Source organism: Pollicipes pollicipes, unplaced genomic scaffold (assembly GCF_011947565.3).
Source record: "Pollicipes pollicipes isolate AB1234 unplaced genomic scaffold, Ppol_2.1 Scaffold_6686;HRSCAF=7923_pilon_pilon_pilon, whole genome shotgun sequence".
Classification (NCBI taxonomy): domain Eukaryota; kingdom Metazoa; phylum Arthropoda; class Thecostraca; order Pollicipedomorpha; family Pollicipedidae; genus Pollicipes; species Pollicipes pollicipes.
The window spans coordinates 32,380,954-32,399,152 of record NW_023596921.1 but is presented as its reverse complement, the minus strand read 5'-3'; the positions used below and the strand labels follow the sequence as shown (position 1 = coordinate 32,399,152).

Below are 18,199 nucleotides of genomic sequence, written 5' to 3'. Positions count from 1 at the left end.
CGGATAATTGCCCTCTTGATAACAAAACAATGCCCAAATATAGTAACACGGGCAAAATTTGCCCAACGTGCTGATTTCCACTTCTCAAGGTTGCGATTGCGTCACTTCAGTTCGTAAATGTCATCCGTATGTACGGTACCCAAGATAAGCTCATGCCACTAGGCATGTGCATGTTTATTGCCAGACAGGTCGGCTATCCCAAGATCCACAGAGCTGTTGATTGATGTCATACGGATACAGGCAGTCTCGACGTTTGACCGCATGACTGTGTAAATGGCCAGCAGCTGTATACACGCTGCACCCAGGCTTGCCAGCTCAAGACAAACAGTTTTGTGGCATGCAATGTTTTTACTGTGCAACGACCGGCGCTGATAAATGCTGGTATGTTAGAAACAAGATGTGCACGGACCCTAGGAATCGGTCGGCTTTCTTTAAGCCCAGTCCGAGCGGGTTTCGTGTCGTCCTTATCCCAGGGGAAGAGAGGGTGTATCCACCCCGTGAGCTCGGCAACTACTTAGCCTGCTAAATAAAAACAAACGGCGGTTGGTTTCGGTCCACACTAGCTACATTTCAGAAAAGGAAACGATAGTCGGGCGACAAAACGTCAATAAGATGGCGTATTTCAGTTATTTATAGCAACAAAGCTGTCACCTTCGTCACCTAATTTTGACATTATGTATGCATATATATTTCAGAAAATGAGGAAGTAAAAGCAGTGAAAATTTTAAGATGAAATTTTAAGTAAAACTGAGTCATGGGCAACCCATTTCGTGAAGTCTTCTTTAGATGTGTCACAACCTCTCTCAATCTTTGTGATGCGCCAGGAACCAACATGTTGCACGGCAGGCTCTGCCCTTTGATCAGCCGCGTCCAGATGCGCTCTGACGCGGCCCCGGAAGCGCGTCGGTGGCCGGCGCGGTGCGTCATCCAGCTGCCGTCGACGGACAGAACTGTGCGTCAGCCTCTGCCGGGAAGCTCAATCAATGGCGCAGGGGACGTGATCGCGTCGCCCCTCCCCGCTTCCGGCCAGTCCGAAACATGACCGGTCGGAGCGGGAGCCCTGCACGAGGGCGAGGCGGCGGTGTGACGCGGGCGCTGCGCCGCCCGTCGCGCCACCCCGGCTACGGCGAACCGGCGCCTGGGCAATGTCACGTTCACTGTAAACAGAGGCCGCGCGCGGCCCGGCCGGCGGTGGCCGACCGCTCGGCGCCCCAATCATCCACTTGCGCCGGTCAGCGGCGGGCCTTAAGCACGTGCGGCGCCACCGGACGACCAGTGACCTCCAGCCTCAGCTCGAGACAGGACGATGGTGCGGCAGTTCAGGACGGCGGCGGTGGTGGCGTGCGTGCTGGTGGCGGCGGTCGTCGCCGACCCGAGCCTGCGGAGGCGCGGGAGGTTCGGCTCCTCCTCCCGCCGCTCGTCGCAGGCCATCACCTTCCATGACGAATTTGAGCGAGCCAACAGCGTGCCAGGGGTGAGTCGGGCACGGAGCGTGCAGCTGCTGGGAGGGGTGGGCGGGAGCATGAGGCGTGCTGAGTGATCGTGAGCTCTGAAAAGGATGCGGTTGATTCCGCTAATCTGCTTGGTGTTGGGCGGTTGTGCAGCGACATGTTTAGGTGCTGGCGGATCTTGGCTAAAAGTTTGATTCAGTGCGAGCGAGAGTGTTTCACATGACCTGAGAAGTGAAGACCCGCCAGCACCTGGCTCCGGTTGCAGCAATAGCCTGGTACCGTACCAGACGCACCAGACGAGACAACGTTCAGGCGTACCACACGAGGCGACGTACAGACGCACCAGACGAGACAACGTTCAGGCGTACCACACGAGGCCACATACGGACGCACCAGACGAGACAACGTTCAGGCGTACCACACGAGGCGACGTACAGACGCACCAGACGAGACAACGTTCAGGCGTACCACACGAGGCCACATACGGACGCACCAGACGAGACAACGTTCAGGCGTACCACACGAGGCGACGTACAGACGCACCAGACGAGACAACGTTCAGGCGTACCAGACGAGGCCACATACGGACGCCCCAGACGAGACGATGCCAAGGCGTGCCAGACGATGTGGACGTACCGGACTACGTACACATGTAGCCGTGCCAGTGGTTTGTCTATTTGAACATAGATTAGTGCCCCCACCGAAGATAACAATGCGTTTGCGCCGCTTTGTGTAACCTGATATTTGTTATAGGAATTGGCTCAATAATTGCCCGGACTTGGTTCGGACCGACTTGATTATTTTTTTTGCCGACAGATTCCAGTTTCCTTGGCTGAATCTCTGAATAAGGCCGAGAGCATTCGAGATTTGGAGCCTTTGATCGATCGGCCCAGCTACATGAGATACGACGTGCAGAGTGAGTAAGCTTCCCACAGGTCCAACATGCACACGCCGTCCCGGAACTGTCAGGGACTGGTGCCGCAGCCATTAGCGACCGATGCCACGACCATTAGTAACTGATGTCACAGCCATTAGGGACCGATGCCATGACCATTAGTGACCGGTGTGACAGCCATTGGGAACCGACGCCACGGCTCTAAAGGATCGACACCACAGCCATTAGGGACCGATGCCACAGCCATAAGGGACCGATGCCACGGCCATTAGTGACCAATGTCACAGCCATTAGGGACCGATGTCACGGCCATTAGTGACCGATGTTACAGCCATTAGGGACCGATGTCATGGCCATTAGGGACCTATGTCACAGCCATTAGGGACCGATGCCGCGGCCATTAGTGACCAATGTCACAGCCATTAGGGACCGACGCCACGGCTATAAGGGACCGACACCACAGCCATTAGGGACCGATGCCACAGTAATTAGGGACCGATGCCATGGTCATTAGGGACCGACGCTACGGCCATTAGGGACCGATGTCACAGCCATGAGGGACCGACGCCACAGCCATAAGGGCCCGATGCCACAGCCATAAGAGACCGAAGCGACAACCATTTTAATGACTTTTATGCCTACGTTTTCTGAATTTGTCACCCCAACGCACGCGCGTTTGACTACGGTAAATCATGTATTCGGCAAGTCCATCAATCGGGTCAATAATGATCCACAATTTGGTGAACAAATCCACGAACCATTAGCCATATTGCGTTGATGCAAATATCGAATTCAAGGCTTGACGCAATATCATGCATGAAATCATGCCATGATATTGCGTATCACAGTACACCTATACAATCATGCGTCGTTTCAAACAAGCTGTTACGCAACTACTTTTTCAGCAGTTACTTTCCATGAACCCTTAAAAACCCAAACAAAGTGCGACCATCACCGTGCAGCGCCCGTTTCCTGCATCAAGACTGGTTTATAATTTTCCGGCACCCAAACACCCTGGCACTGACACCACACAGATGCCCCCGAGCCTGCGCCGTGACGTCATTTGACAGCTGTACTGCGTCACCGTCCCACTGAGGCGCAGGACATTGGTGCTCTCTGATGCTCCTGGTGTTACAAAACGCTGCCGCACCGCACCATCTGGTGGTGGCCCGTGAAATCCAGTGTGCACGGAATAATTGGTGCATCGACTGTGACATCATTGATCACTTCTTGCAGGTGTCGCTCGGAACGCGCACGTGGGCGGAGAGGACGAACTCAGCACCCGCTTCGGTGAGTGCGGCGATGACCCCTGTCTCCTGCTGTTAGTCTTGAAGTCCACATTATGTGCGATGCTCGTCGTGACATTTGCACCGTCAGAAATAACGTGTCGGTGGGTGATGATTCGTCATATTATATATATATATATATATATATATATATATATACTATATATTCGTCATATTATATATATATATATATATATTATATATATATTATATATTCGTCATATTATATATATATATATATATATATATATATATATATATAGTATATATTCGATTCGGTGATGATTCGTCATATCGTTTGCTCGTTAGCACGATAAGGATATGCTTTGCAAAATGATCGTGTAAGTTGTTTCAAGTTGTGCGTAGCTCAGTTGGCACAACTCACTGGTGGTAGCGTTGACTGCGCACATATCCTGGAAGGCAACGTTGACTACGCGCATGTGCAATCCTTCTATTCGTAGTCACATCGGATGGCTCGCTGCCCCGGTACGGAGCCAAACTGAGCGATCTAGGCCAGCGTCGCTTTCGGGGAGCCTTGTCCTCATGCTCAAATACAGGCTTGACAGTGATGTGGCGCAGACATCCGAGCAGGCTTTTTGTTTGTGGAGCGCGCCGGATTTCTAACAGGATGTGAGCACCAAAACCTGAGAGCGCGACCCATCACTTGCCTCAAGGAGGTCGTTGCTGGGGGATCACGTGGACGGGCGCATCACTTTAGAAGCTGCTTCTCTTTCGTCCGATGTCCAATAGAAGTTGCATCATTATACTCGACATCACCCTCCTGTTCAGCACGAAAATCAGTTTGCCACCATACCCCTTTACAGAGCCTGTCCCCAAGGAAGGAACAACAAAAAATGGAGCACATAAAAGATTATGTGACCAGCAGCACCCAAAAGGTGTCGCACGTCAGCCCATGTTCCTCTCGGCGAATATGAGACCCAGCCATGGGGAGAGGCACATGAGTAAGAGCACGCGCGGAGCGCCCGATTTCACATTATTCACCACAGCACACCAAAACACAGCACCGGGTGTTTTGAAGGAAAGACAAATGCGTTGTCACTATTGTTCACAGACCACAAGGCTCCTGTTGGGGGTCCCAAAGGGTTGGGCCCCTACTTACGAAAACATTGCGCGGGTACCTAGATATCCTCCCTTGAATGCGTAGCACACTTCGTCTAGAAAACGGCAATGTGCAATGCATCACTTACGTAAACAAAACCAACTTATAAGCTCTTGCCCTGTTTCAGGTGGCTCCTCCAACGCTTCCGGCAGTAAGTGAAAAAAGCAACACTGCTTGAATTCCCGAACAGCATGCATGTTTCTGCCTGATATCATGTAAATCAGGCAAATTTGCAGGGGGCCGCATGCATGGCTGTTGAATGGGTATGCGTGATTGTTGCACACTTGCATGATTGCGGACACATGCATGATTGATGCATGCATGATCGTTGGAGAGATTCTTACCAGGCTCCATGGGGTTGAAAGATTGGGGGATCTCACTTTTTATCAGGCCCACCGTGGTTTTTACATGCCATGCTATCGTTTTCTTTAAATCAAATTTTCATTCTTTAACCAATCCTATAATCCAAATCACCAATCAAGGGACACCTACTTGTTTTGTTCGAGCTTTATCTAAACCCGTCATTCCATCTGCGATCAAAACAGGCCCTACTCGGAAATCTGAATTAGTGGGTTAATGTTCATTGACCCTCAATATAAGCAAGACGTCATGCAACTCATCGGTGGGAGAGGCGCAAAGACCAGATGCATTCAAACAGAAAGGTTTTGACTGCTTTGTTGTTTTGTGACATTTTTGTAAATTCTTATGACGTGATAGTGGCCTTAGACAACAAGGGGACATTTTGCTAAAACTGTGGAAGCATATCAGAAACTGCATCCGTTATATCGAATCCATGATGGGCATTCCTGCACCGCCTTAGCCTTCCTCAATAGGTGGCACCACTGACTTGCGCCTGACATTATGCTGCGCCGCTGAACATCGCATGGAAGCAAGGAATTGGAACATGACGCATGGAACCGTTGCGTTTGGCAACTATCCCCTGCGTCGTGTCTCAGGGTGCACGTTCACTGTGGACTGTAGCCACATGATAAAGTGCAACGCACACGCATATCCGGCTTTCATTCACGATGAAAATAGCCGATGATTTGATCCATATCAGTCACGTCGATCCACTGTCCGTGGGCCTATAGCTGCAGCACCCCATCTGCCCATCCCTGATTACGTTGTGCTTGGCCGCTGCAGACAAGAACGGCGAGATGGCGATGGCGGCCCTGTGCCAACCTGAGCTGACCACGGTGCCGGTGATGGAGGACAAGGGGCCCAACACCATCTTCTGGCCGTCGTGCACGCGTGTTGAGCGCTGCGGCGGCTGCTGCTCCCACGAGCTACTGGCCTGCAAGCCTACCGCCTCAAAAAACCATCCACGTGCAGGTGAGCTGACGGAGGCATCAGCATGCCACGTCGCACGCTTTCGGACAGGCCGTTTTTGACAGCACTAATGCAGGACATGACATAAACCGGTCCAAATCTACCTTTGGGTTGCACTGAGTGGTCTACGTGTGATGCAGCACAACGTACCGAAACGGAAACGCATTAAAGCCGCTTATCATTGCGTCTGCTTACGTCCAAAAGAGCTGTAACATATTTACTGCCACGGCATTTGCGAGTTCTTCATATACGCTTAAAACAGAATTTCAGCGCCCGCTTACGGGGGATATGGTTATGTGGTATTATATATATATGCATAAATGCCCGGCACAGGACTCAGCAGCGGTCCCAGCATGCAACACAGCGTGCAGGGGTCGGATATTATTTCTGACGTGAGACAGCTGGCGGTCCTCCACCCAGGTCCCAAGCTTCTGCCGGAGGCGGACTGTTGACGGGCACCCCTGAGACTTCGCACCACTGTCGCCCGTCCACCCGCCGCTGCTCCCGTCCCCCAGGCCAACTCGCGTCCCCTAGTGGTGCTGAGGTCCCCGTCTGCTCGGCAGGTGGTCCGGGCCGAGTACGAGGGCGGTACCTCGGGCATCCGGTACACGGGAGCCGAGATGGTGCCGCTCGAGGTGCACACCTCCTGCGAGTGCGGCTGTCGGCTCAGCGCCCAGGTCAGCTGGCGGCCGCACTCAGCGGCCGACGATGGGTGTCGGGGCACACCAGCCACAGTTTGCACACATATCACATTTGGGTTACATAAATGCGCGGTGATGCCGGTGGTGTAGGTGGTGTCGGTGGTGCTGCGGTGAGGATGGTGATGATGTAGTTATCCAGCAACAATTTAAGCGGGAAGCGGGAAGAAGGAGAGGAATTCTAAGATGCGTGACATCTTCAAATTTAACAATGACTAGAATGGCGCAAGCAAAACCAATACGCCACAAGATAAATATGCCTGCTTGCTCACAAGATCCCAGCATCGTTATCAAGTGTTGCAATTTGGGCTCGGTAGTATCCCTTCATTCAATGTCTATCGTCAACGAAATCTAGGTGTTGGTGACCGCTGTCAAGTTTCAGCGTGCTTTCAAGCCTAACACCGATGATGTGCTCTGCAGGACTGCAACCGGTTCCAGGAGTACATTTCCAGTGAGTGCCGTTGCAAATGTGTCAACGAAGACGACTACTATAAGTGCACGAAGAACGACAAGAAGCTGTGGGAACCTAGCACGTGCATGTGCAAGTGCAAAAACGAGAGGGAATGCAGTACGGGTCGCTACTTCGACCTCAACAACTGCGAGTGAGTTGATCAACGATCAGAACTTACGAGCAGCGCTGATGGGAAAAGCTAGAGCTCCATCAACTACAACTAACGAGCCCAACATACTTGGAATAATCTTAACCGAATCGTATTTACGCTGTTTCCAATGAATTCTACTAGCATTAGCCCTTTATCAGTTCGAGGGTGGCCTTGCTAGCCAAGATTGCTAACACCGGACGTTAGCACGTCATGCACTAATTTCCTTGTTTCTCTTTGACGCAAGCAGCATACAACGATAACGGGTATCACTCACACGGTCTGTTGATCGGTGTCTTTAGTATCATGGGAGCATTATTACCATCAGGCTTTCTACCACGACCTTGCCTGGCCGTCTTACAGTGGCGTACAAGTCTGCCGAAAACGTTGCCAGACGCTGACGGCGTGCCTTCCTTCTTGCCAGGTGCCGCCCTCTGCCGTCGCGGGAGGACAGGCCGTTCGACCCGGTGCTAGGCAGCCGGTTCTACAACCCGTTCCGGTCCTTCTACTCCAGCGACGGCACGTCTTCCACCACTGAGGACCAGCAGCGTGCGAGGCATGCCGACCCAGCCAGGAGAGACAGCCGGTCCGGTGAGGGTGCGCCGGCCCCCGTTCGACGGCCAACCTCCATACCGACTCCCGGCGTAGCCGCCACTCACTTTCCAGGCTGATGCAGACTCACCGCCAGACCCATCTGTTGCCGGTCCATCTAGGTCTACTACTTTCCTGCCCTTCACTGACACTGTCGTGCCAGCGGCGTCATCGTGCCAAGCCTGTGGCAGCTGGCACGACTGGGCAATACGGAAGCCACCTGGCATTTGGGGAGATGAAGGTGCTCGTGGGTGGTTTGCTTTCTTGCTTTCCGCGCAGAGTCATTGGTCTACGATACATGTTCACACACGCCGGATGCTGCGCCCACTGGCCTCTTGCGCCAGCGTTCCTCAGTGGCTTCCATGTGTTCCCACAGGTCGCACGGAGAGACCAGTACGCGTCCGGGGCCCGCAGCGGTCCAACCGCTACGATGAGAGGGAACGACGCGGCTGACCTGGCGACCTCCACTGCAGTCCTGCCGCAGCGGGAGCGACGCGGTCGGACCATGTGCCGTCACGAGCCACAGGACGCCACCCACCGGAGCTATTTATACGGGATGCCGCCGGAGTTCGGCGCCACTCGTCACGCGCCGTCATCTGCTCATCAACGTCACGTCTGGCTGGGAAGCGGGAAGCGCTGCTGCTGTGCGAAGCCACGGAAATGGCTTCGCGGACGCGGCTAAGGTGTGGCGCTTTAGTAAAACCGTAGTTTCCACCAAGCCGCGTACGCACGAATGGAACAGGAGATGCGGTGCAGCGAACAGTGCGTTGTGAAATCAGATGACGTGTACAGTGGAATCCTGTGACATGCGAGAATTGCAGCGAATACACAGAACATCTGTGCCAAAGTGTTGATGTTCGCCTCTGTTTCAGCTAACACATGCAACTGAAGGTTTATTTGTGTGCGCGAGTTGGTGTCTGCGGGGGTCACCAGGCATTTTACGAAGGGTGGTCAACTGGGTCTTGCGTAATCAATGCTGCGTTTGTAAATATAAGTCAAAGCATGGAGCATTCCTTTATGGCATTGGGTGGAAACAAAAGGCCGATGAATGCAACATATTGGTTGCGCCTCTCCAGGGCACATTGCAGCACAGCTTCATTTAATCCAATTAAAAAAATACGTTATGACTTTTTTTTACTTTTCTCTGTCATGCGTATGCGCAAGGCATGCAAAGCCGAGTACTGAAAACAGGAAAACAGATACAGCTATATACACATCACACACATACCTCGCCTAGCTCAACTCTTCGGAACAATTTAAAACTGGTCCCATGGTGCTGCATGAAGAGAAAACATGCAAAACCGCAGTTCGTATCCCGTTTTAGACAGTTCTTATGCCTATGTACATCGGCAGTCTGCCTGTAAATGCAAAACGCTGTGTTCAAAGCTTATGTTTTGCGTCAAAACGTAGGTATGCGATCGACATGGCTCCCTTTGAACTGAGGGTGTTGCGAGCTTCTTTTACTTTGATCTATGCCTGGCTGTTCACATATATGAACCATACAGGCAGCCAGCCATGAGAACACAATCTCGAGCACCAGTAGTGGTATACGCGGCACGAGTAGCTCTAGCCAGGAACGATAATTTTCTGAACGCTGGAGGCCATCAGCGTCGATACAGTCCTTACAGTCTCCAACTCCCCAAGTCTCGGAGACAATCATCCCGGCAGCTGACTATTTCCCATGCATTTCATAAGTCATGACAGTGCGTATAGCTGTAATGAAATAAGCTTGCTCTCCATTTATGACGACACTGGACATTGTGAGCCTGAGCTTGCGAAGGCATGAGCGCCACCTTGTGCAATTCTAGAGCGAGGAGCAGCGTTGAGATGGGGTTCTCAAATGATCCCCTGAGCAAGCACGATGCTCTGATGAGGACTGCCTTAATCATGGTAATAGGCAGGCCGAATACGGCGAAGGATTTCTCTCATCTTTGAAACACGTGAACCGTAACATCGCTTCTTTGCTCACTGAAAGTAACGTACAAAGAAAGTAACCAATGCCATGCGTGGGTAACAAACATGCGTGAAAGTCAACGTTGACGGTTCCGACAGTCATTCATGACCAATCTCCGATTGCGTCGGCAGGTTCCGAAATCATCCTCAAGTTTTACCTCACATGCGTCACGCGTCCTGTGGTCAACGATCATAGCCAAACATGGTGAAACACATAATTCGTCTTAACCGGGCTCTGAAAAATATCCATGATTCTGCCTTGTTACGGAGTGGCAGTGCCGAACGCTATTCCGGAGCATTTTCAACATTCCGGATAGTGCTATGAGGCTATCTGCAGGCTTAACTCCCACAACGTCTGGCGCGACTTCTCTGCGAAATTCACGCCAGTCATCACAGATTATTAGCTTTTCTTGGGACCATCTCAGACCACTGATTTTGTTTTGGGACTAGGGCTCAGCTCAAGGGAACAGGAGAAGGCGGTTTCTGAATTCTAGCAGGGCCCAAAATTATCTGACAGTAAATATTTACAGTTTGTGGAACAATTCAGGCGAGGTAACTTACTGTTCACACTATCGTCCTTGCCTGATATGCTAGTATGTACACAGGGTTGCGGCCAGTAGAGTCTTTGGCGACCGTCAAGCGCAAAGTAGTTTAAAGAGGGACTGAATGGTGCTTGAATTCCTCCATAGATGCGTCACAACGCGAAATCTCTCCTTGGACCGGAAAAAGCAGTCCTTCCCCTTCACTGACTAGCACAGGACCCTTCCATTGTCTCCTTGTATCACTGTAAGTTTTATATCTTCTTTCACCGTCAGAGGACTCCGACCAACGCAAGAGACTCTATGACATTCGGGTCCCGTGCCTGTCCCTCTTAAAGAAGTTCCCCTAATCAACTCCCGGCCTCTTGCCGAACAAGACCCCTGTTAGGCACTGGGACCTCCTCACAGACACAGGAGCTCAACCAAGTAAATCGCTGGCCCCGGCTCTGTCACTGCAAGGGAAAATGGGCGTTTAGTCTCACACAGGTACGGGTCAACTGCGCGGTACTTATGGTGCCTTACCGTCATAGAAGCCCTTATCGGATCGGGGAACCCGGTCGGCGCAGAGGACGCTCTCACTGGCACTTAGTGGCCCGTCCAGGGGCGGGTCTGGGCCCCTGGGTACGACCTCCGGCCAGACCATCAGGCCTTGAGGCCTTCCAATCGGGCCCATGATCGTCCGTCCCGGTGGGGCCTCCAAGCCCTTTTTGGGCTTCCCGGAGCACTGCCCGTGACCAAATCAGAGCCCCTTTCCAAAACAGGACTCCCTGTTAAGTACTGTGCAGCCTTAAAAGGCACATGGGTCCAAAAATGTAAATGGTTGGTCCCGGCCTTCTTCCTACTTAAGAAATGAGCCTTCAGGCCCATGCCCACACAGAGTCGGTATTGAATTGGGGAAAATCTTCGTAGCAGCTCTGGGGCGAATTGGACAATATGAGTGGAACATCACGTAACATGCGCTATGATTTGGTGACGCAGACCTCGTCTTATTTGTCTCAGATGCGCAATATTGTGGAGTATTGACATTGTTCGCCTCAGTTGGCATTTTGGCAATGCGATGTGTGTAGGTCGTCTGTGCTTGTGTTTGTGTGTACGTGGGGGTGCGCACCATATGTATGCATGGGTACCTTAAAGGGACTTACCCTTCTGTTATTGTTAGTTCATACTCGTGTAGTTTCTATTTGTGCTTGTGTTTGTGATATGTGGTGTTCGGGGGTATTTCAATCGTGGAGTGTATGTCTGAGTGAAAACCTACCAGTGAAGCGCTTCCTAAGATACATATGTCACAAGCAATCAACTCAAGAACAGTTAGGAATTTATTTTCACTTAATCAAGTGCATGCTTCACCAATTCTTAATGCTTCCAATGGAGTGTAGGTTTGGAATGGTAGAATGAATAGAAAATTATATAACTGACCAATACATTGGTCACATGTTATAAGTTGAATAATGAATTTGGGGGCTCAGCCCACCTTGGCTCCCTCCAGCTTCCACACTCTTACCTGTGGGATTGACAGTTACTCTTGTAGTTGCTTAATGTTATGAATGGGCATTTGTAGTGTCATGTTTAATGTAAGTATTGCCATTTTAAAAATAATTATTGTTTTCTTACAAGACCGAGTTTGGGCATGTTGTTTTACATTTCTGTTAGTGACAAGATGCAATTTGTTTTTTTGAGCTTGTTTTGTGCCAATGCATGCTAAGATGAACATGCCAAAATTACAGCAGTGAACAAACTTGCAGTGCTTGCAATATATAATATATCAGGCTAAAAGAAGCAGCTCTGAAAATCATCACCATTAACCTTGTGCACTATTTATCTTCAAGTCATTGATGATGAGTATTTCAACCCAGTCTGCCTGGCACATTTGTAGCTTGTTATTGTTTGGTGCGAAGAAGTAAGGTGAGCTGATGAATATACTTTCTTGCCTTGCATCTTTTATGAAATATATAGAGTGCAACCTTGGCTGATTTTTTTCCTTTTCAGATAATTTCAAGCCATGTCAGACTCTGAGGATTCAGAAAGCTTTTTGAGTGCTGATGAAGGAGATGCTGGTAATGTGTCAAGTGACATAACACTCTCCAGTGACTCAGAACCTGAAGAGAAGGAGAAGGCTGTCACTGGAGGGGCTGGTCATGAATCAAGTGACATTACTCTATCTAGTGATGAAGATGAAAGCCCAGTACAGTCAGCTAAGGGGACAACACAAGATAAAAAGGTTGGTAGAGCTGGAAGCAATGAGGAAACAAAAACAAAGACAAAACTTGTGGCCAGCAGGCATGAGAAGGAACAGTTATCATCTGGTATTGGAAAGCATGCCGAAGAAGACTCAAGCTCAAAAGTTCAATCAGGCGAAGCTGCTAAAACATTTGAGGTGTCCTGCATGTCACACACCCTGTCAAAGGTGACCAATGTTGAAACTGAAAAGCAAACTGTGGAAAAGGCCACTGGATCATTAGTCCAAATGCATGGTACCAATGATGTGCCCAAGTGCACTGAAACTGCTGCCCTGATGACCAGTACTGCATGCATTGCCTCCTCAGCCCCACCTGATGGGTATAACACCTCTCCCAAAGACCCTGATGGGACATGCAAGGCTGCTCTGCCTGCTCAGGAGCAGGCTGATGCTGAGGGCTGGGGAGATCTGGGTGAGACCACATTACCTGGTGAAGAGAAGGCTGAGCCTGAGGGATGGGGAGATCCGGGTGAGGCCACGTCACCTTGTGAAGAGATCGCTGATTCTGAGGGCTGGGGAGATCTGGGTGAGACCACGTCACCTGGTGAAGAGATACCTGAGCCGAAGGGCGGGAGAGGCCGCGGTGATCCGCTAGTTGGGGCGTCGCCGGAGCCTGAGGCGCCGCGGGAGCAGGACGACTGGGGCTGGACGGACGATCGGACGTCGCCCGGTCCCACCCAGGACGTGACCGTCCCGGTATCCAAAGCCAAGGCCTCAGCGGGGTCCGCGCCGTCGTCAGCGCACGTGTCCGTGACCTCAGATGAGCTTGTTACCGACGCGCCAGACAATACTGCGGCAGAGGACCGGCCGACAGACGCGGCGGCCGAGGCGAGGCCAGAGAAGGCGGCGGCGGCGGACGCCCCGGAGCGGAAGCGTCCGGAGCGCCGGGAGCGGCGCGGCCCGCTGAAGCTCGGCGCCAAGAAGCTTAGCTCCAAGCTGGCGCCGTCCGCTCAGGCGCAGCCGGCGCCGTCTGGGCGGGACGCGGGCGCCGCGCAGGATGGCGGCACGGCGGCGGCCGCCTGTCAGCCGCCGGCCGCTGCCAGCCAGGACTCACCGCAGGACGATCAGGTACCAGCCCTGGCCGCCTGACCACCGGGCCGAGTGCACCGCCTGCTGGGTAACGTTCCACACCGCCGTGTGTCACTAGGGACAAAGAGTGCAAGTCTTGCACTGTGCTTATGGGGATCGTATTGTATAGTATTATACAGTTGAGTGCATCTTTGTTGGATATCGCGGTTCAACGCAACAGCAAGGTATGACTAGCAAGAGCCGAGGAACATTACACAGCGTGACTGGGGCACTAGTTTCAGGTATATTTTTGGCTTCAGTATGCTCAACATGTCTGCAGGATGGTTTGCTGGCATGTATCGTTGCGAACGCCATCATGTTTCGTCGTGGCTTTCGTTTGCAGCACTGACCATATTTGCGTTCGTGGGCTTGCTTGACCGGTCAGCGCACCGCAAAACGCTGTGACGCGTCTCTGATGCGGGCTCCCCTCGGTGCCCAGGACGGCTGGGGCGCGTGGGAGGCCTGGGGCACGTCCCTCATCAGCTCGGCCCGCGACGTGACCAAGACGGTGCTGGAGACGGTGGAGACTGGGTTCGGAGCGCCCGATCCGGAGGAGCTGGCGCGGATCACTCGGCTGGAGCAACAGCAGCATCAACAGCAGCATCAGCAGCAGCAGCAGCAGCCGGAGCGACAGCCGGAGCACGCCCCGGGTAAGTGTCATATCAGCCGGCTGGCTGCAGGTCAACAGGGTACAGCTTGACATGTCGGCGTGCCTGGCTGCTTCGTGTGGTCATCAGGCCGGCTTCGTGTGATCTTCGTGAATCAGGACCATCTGCGAGTGAAGTTACGTTTTGGAGTGGCGAGCCAAGCTGTTACCCTTCTATAGGTCTAACAGTGACGCGAACTGCTTCCGTTTTGATGCATCTTGTTGATTTGAGCATATTTTGTATGACTTCCTCGCTTTTGGCGAAACATCGAACACAAGACAAAAGCCATCTGCACCGCGCTATATTCGTTCATACCATGTAACGTGTGTGACTGCATCATGTGCATGTGGGACTGATGCGCCTTGGCGCTGCATGAGGGTATTCCAGTAGACATCGTTGCCCCATTCATCCATCTCTGCACGATCTCTTGCGCCATCTCTGCGGCTTCCAGTAGAATGAGAAGACATTACCGCAGCCTCTGAAGTTGTTGTGGTTGACTGCCCGTGCTGCCCGCTCAGTGGCCGGGCCGGCGGCCTCTGGCGACGGCGACGGCGATGGCGACGGCGGCGGCCTGGGGCTGGGCTCGTGGCTGGGCGGCGTGTCACGCGCGCTCGGCCACACCTCCTCCCTGGTGGTCAACACCGGCCTTGACACGCTGGAGCTGATCGGCAAGCGCACCATGGACGTGCTGCAGGACGACCAGCTGGGTATCCACGACACGATCAGCCAGCTTGGCGGACAGAAGCCGTGCCTGTCACAGGTGAGAGCGACAGGGACTGCTGCTACAGCTGGCCGTCAGGAACGCTACGACTGGTCAAAGGCCTGCAGCAGGAGAGCTCCCCCTGCCACAGCGGAGAGGCGGTCAGGGGCCCGCCCGTCACAGGCACAGCGGAGAGGCGGTCAGGGGCCCTGCCTGTCACAGACACAGCGGAGAGGCGGTCAGGGGCCCGCCCGTCACAGACACAGCGGAGAGGCGGGCAGGGGCCCGCCCGTCACAGACACAGCGGAGAGGCGGTCAGGGGCCCTGCCTGTCACAGACACAGCGGAGAGGCGGTCAGGGGCCCTGCCTGTCACATGGGGGGGGGGGGGGCGCAGCTCCGTCCCTTTGAAGAGAGACGCCCCCCTCTGTCACGGCGCATGCTCGGTTGCAGGCGCTGCGGGAGGCCCGAGAGAAGCGCGGCGACGCAGTGCCGGGCGCAACTCCGGCGCGGTCCGACGGCGGCCCCCAGCTGCCGCCTACCTTCAGCCGGCTGTTCGACCAGTGCGACGGTACGCCGGCCGAAGAATGTGGCGTGCTGTCAGAATCTGGGTGTTGTGTTGTCAGGGATCGCAGGAGACCCGTCATGAACGCGTGGTGCTCATGCACTGCCCAATTGTCACAGTGTGTGCGACACGCAGTATGCAAATGGACGGCGTAGCTTAGCGTGCTGGACTCTGAACCGTGAGGTTGTGGGTTCAAGACTGACTACCAGCTGTGCATTGGGCCCTCACCTTGGGGGAGGAGGAGGGTTCGACGCTGACCCAGGACATGTGTCTCAAGGTGGTCATTGTATCTGCACTTAACTTTAAGGGAGCGATCCACATTTATGTGGGGTTTTCAACTGAAGTGGCCATCTTGAAGACCTTTCGGTGCCATTCACAATCCTGGTCTTCTTAAGAGCCAAGCCCCCCCCCCCTCCCCCCAGTTTCTGGGTTACACACCCGCGAAAACGAGGAGAGTATTTCAAAGTCGTCTTGGCATTCATGACGCCACAATAACGTCGTTCAAATTCTGTCATTCCACAAACCATACAATGATCAAAGCCAAGAACAATGTCATTGTCGAGGAGTTCATATCTGGCGTTCGTGAGCACGATTGTCAGATATAGCAGCCGTCAATTGGCTCCCAATCAATGTGCGAGGTACGATGGCGTAGTCAAATCATCACACATTGGGGAGCATGTTTACGAAACAGAGATTGTGCTTGCTATAGCAGTCTTTTTCCACTTAAAGGCACACCAACAAGTTATAAGTAAGCTTGTTTCATAATATGTGATGCTTGCTTCAATGTCTTCAGATGTGAAACATTTCCTTCAAGCCTGTCATTTCCATTAGCCTACAGAGAGAATCACGATCCTGCCATCGGTGCGTCGAATAGCCCTGCAGCTGATATGTAGCCTAGCGGCTGCCATGGTTGAGCTATGAATGGCCCAGCAACTGTCACAGTTAAGCTGTCAATAGCCCAGCAGCTGCCATGGTTGAGCTATCAACAGCCTGGCAGCTGACATGGTTGAACCATCAATAGCCCAGCAGCTGCCATGGTTGAGCTATCAGTAGCCCAGCAGCTACCATGGCTAAGCTATCAAAAGGCGCTGTCCTCGGCTGCACCGGTCCACCCGCGCGCTGTGCCGCCCGGCGCCGGCCGTCACTCGCCGCCTGTCTGGCAGGCACTGTGCACCTGGAGGCGCTGGAGATGCTCTCCAGCCGCACCCTCAGCCGCGTGAAGTCGGCCCGGAGCCGCGCCGACGACGGTGTCGACGTCATGCTGGACGTGATCGAGGTCAGTGGGCGACCTGGCCGCGACTGGCGGCGCGCGCCACCGAATGGGAGCCCCGGGACTCCTGTTCTCACGACAGAGCGGAAAAATCCTGTGGTGAGAATGCGGTTAGTCAGATTATGCATGCTTGCTGTGTGTTAGCGCTGACCCTGTCATTGCTGGTGGACCCGCGCGTGGCGCTCAAATGTGAGAGGGCGAGAGGGGCACTTGGCCCACTTCTACCCACTTCGCCGTCCAGTCGTCCCGTCTTGTCTGCGCCAGGGGTCGTGCGTCGGTCTCAGCATGCGCTATCGGTCAAGAGATCGGCCGCTGACCGAGATGTCAGCCGCTGGAAGCCAGGGTCTGGTCTTTTCTACCATTGTCAGCCAGTCAAACGTGACAGAAACTGGCGGAACAAAAAAATACCTCTAGCCAGTTTCTCTAAATATAGATTTGTTGTGATCAATGTATAGGTGATCTGTGATCATCGGATAGTTTTTCGTTTTCTCAGTGAACCAGTAAGATCATATATAGCAATATGATCCCAACGTGTGATGCGTTTTCCATAAGACGTGTTTGGTCAGTGCTGTATGACGTGGGCCAATGATCGCTGCCCAATCTGGCGGATCACAGTTAAATTTATGCATTTCCACCTTGACATGTGGATTTATACGGCTGCTGTTCAGATATGTGTTGGCATGCGCGTCATAATGACCATTTCCAAATCTGGTCGAAGTCCTATGGTGGTCAAGTCCGGTGCACATGTGTGAAATAAAGTTGATGCTATAGGACGCTTCGTGAAACAATGGGCGCGTCTCAATTTTCTTTTGCACTTGTCATTACCTTGCTGAAAAGTGTGCCCTATACCGTATTTATGGCATGAAGCTGCCATTGTATTGTATTGATTTAAGTAAACATTCCCACAATATTTACATTCGTGACCTTGTCTGCAGCAATGCACACAACTAATAGTTTTACCTGGTTGCTGCCAGCCGTGCCCCTCACGCCCCCCCCCCCCCCCCCGCTGCAGGACCTGTGCTCGCCGGACGAGCTGGAGGAGGTCGCCGACACAGCCGACTTCGAGGCCGAGCTGTCGGCGCTGGTGGCGCGTCTCTCTGTGCCTATTAAGCCGACCCGGCTCGTCATTGTGAGTCCGCGCAGCACCGCCGCCGCCCGGCACCGCGGGCGTCAGCGTCAGTGATCCGCTCCGCCGGGCGCACGGCAGGCGGTATTGCAGCAGACTGGGCGGCGTGTAGAGAGTCATGCTGTCGC

General features: G+C 53.1%; 2 protein-coding genes across 2 annotated transcripts; both read left to right on the top strand.

Moving 5' to 3' along the window:
- Positions 1–1,203: 1,203 nt before the first annotated feature.
- LOC119107725 (vascular endothelial growth factor C-like) lies at positions 1,204–8,976 on the top strand. Its single transcript, XM_037231268.1, is given in 10 exon segments — positions 1,204–1,474; positions 2,268–2,367; positions 3,583–3,636; positions 4,880–4,903; positions 5,896–6,068; positions 6,070–6,084; positions 6,645–6,758; positions 7,200–7,381; positions 7,803–7,969; positions 8,346–8,976. Coding segments are annotated over 10 exon segments (1,074 nt in total). The 5' UTR covers positions 1,204–1,306; the 3' UTR covers positions 8,423–8,976.
- A 2,589-nt stretch (positions 8,977–11,565) lies between these two features.
- On the top strand, positions 11,566–18,128 carry LOC119108194 (protein hsr-9). Its single transcript, XM_037231770.1, has 7 exons — positions 11,566–11,584; positions 12,448–13,651; positions 14,205–14,324; positions 15,074–15,172; positions 15,564–15,681; positions 16,839–16,951; positions 17,958–18,128. The coding sequence occupies exons 2-7, from the start codon at positions 12,461–12,463 to the stop codon at positions 18,126–18,128; spliced, it is 1,812 nt and encodes a 603-aa protein (XP_037087665.1). The 5' UTR covers positions 11,566–11,584; positions 12,448–12,460.
- Positions 18,129–18,199: the final 71 nt, after the last annotated feature.

Coding starts and splice junctions, on each gene's coding strand:
- LOC119108194 (XM_037231770.1), top strand. CDS start 12,461: ATGTCAGACTCTGAGGATTCAGAAAGCTTTTTGAGTGCTGATGAAGGA. Junction 13,652..14,204: donor AGCTGGCGCCGTCCGCTCAG/GCGCAGCCGGCG, acceptor CTCGGTGCCCAG/GACGGCTGGGGCGCGTGGGA. Junction 15,173..15,563: donor AGAAGCCGTGCCTGTCACAG/GTGAGAGCGACA, acceptor GCTCGGTTGCAG/GCGCTGCGGGAGGCCCGAGA.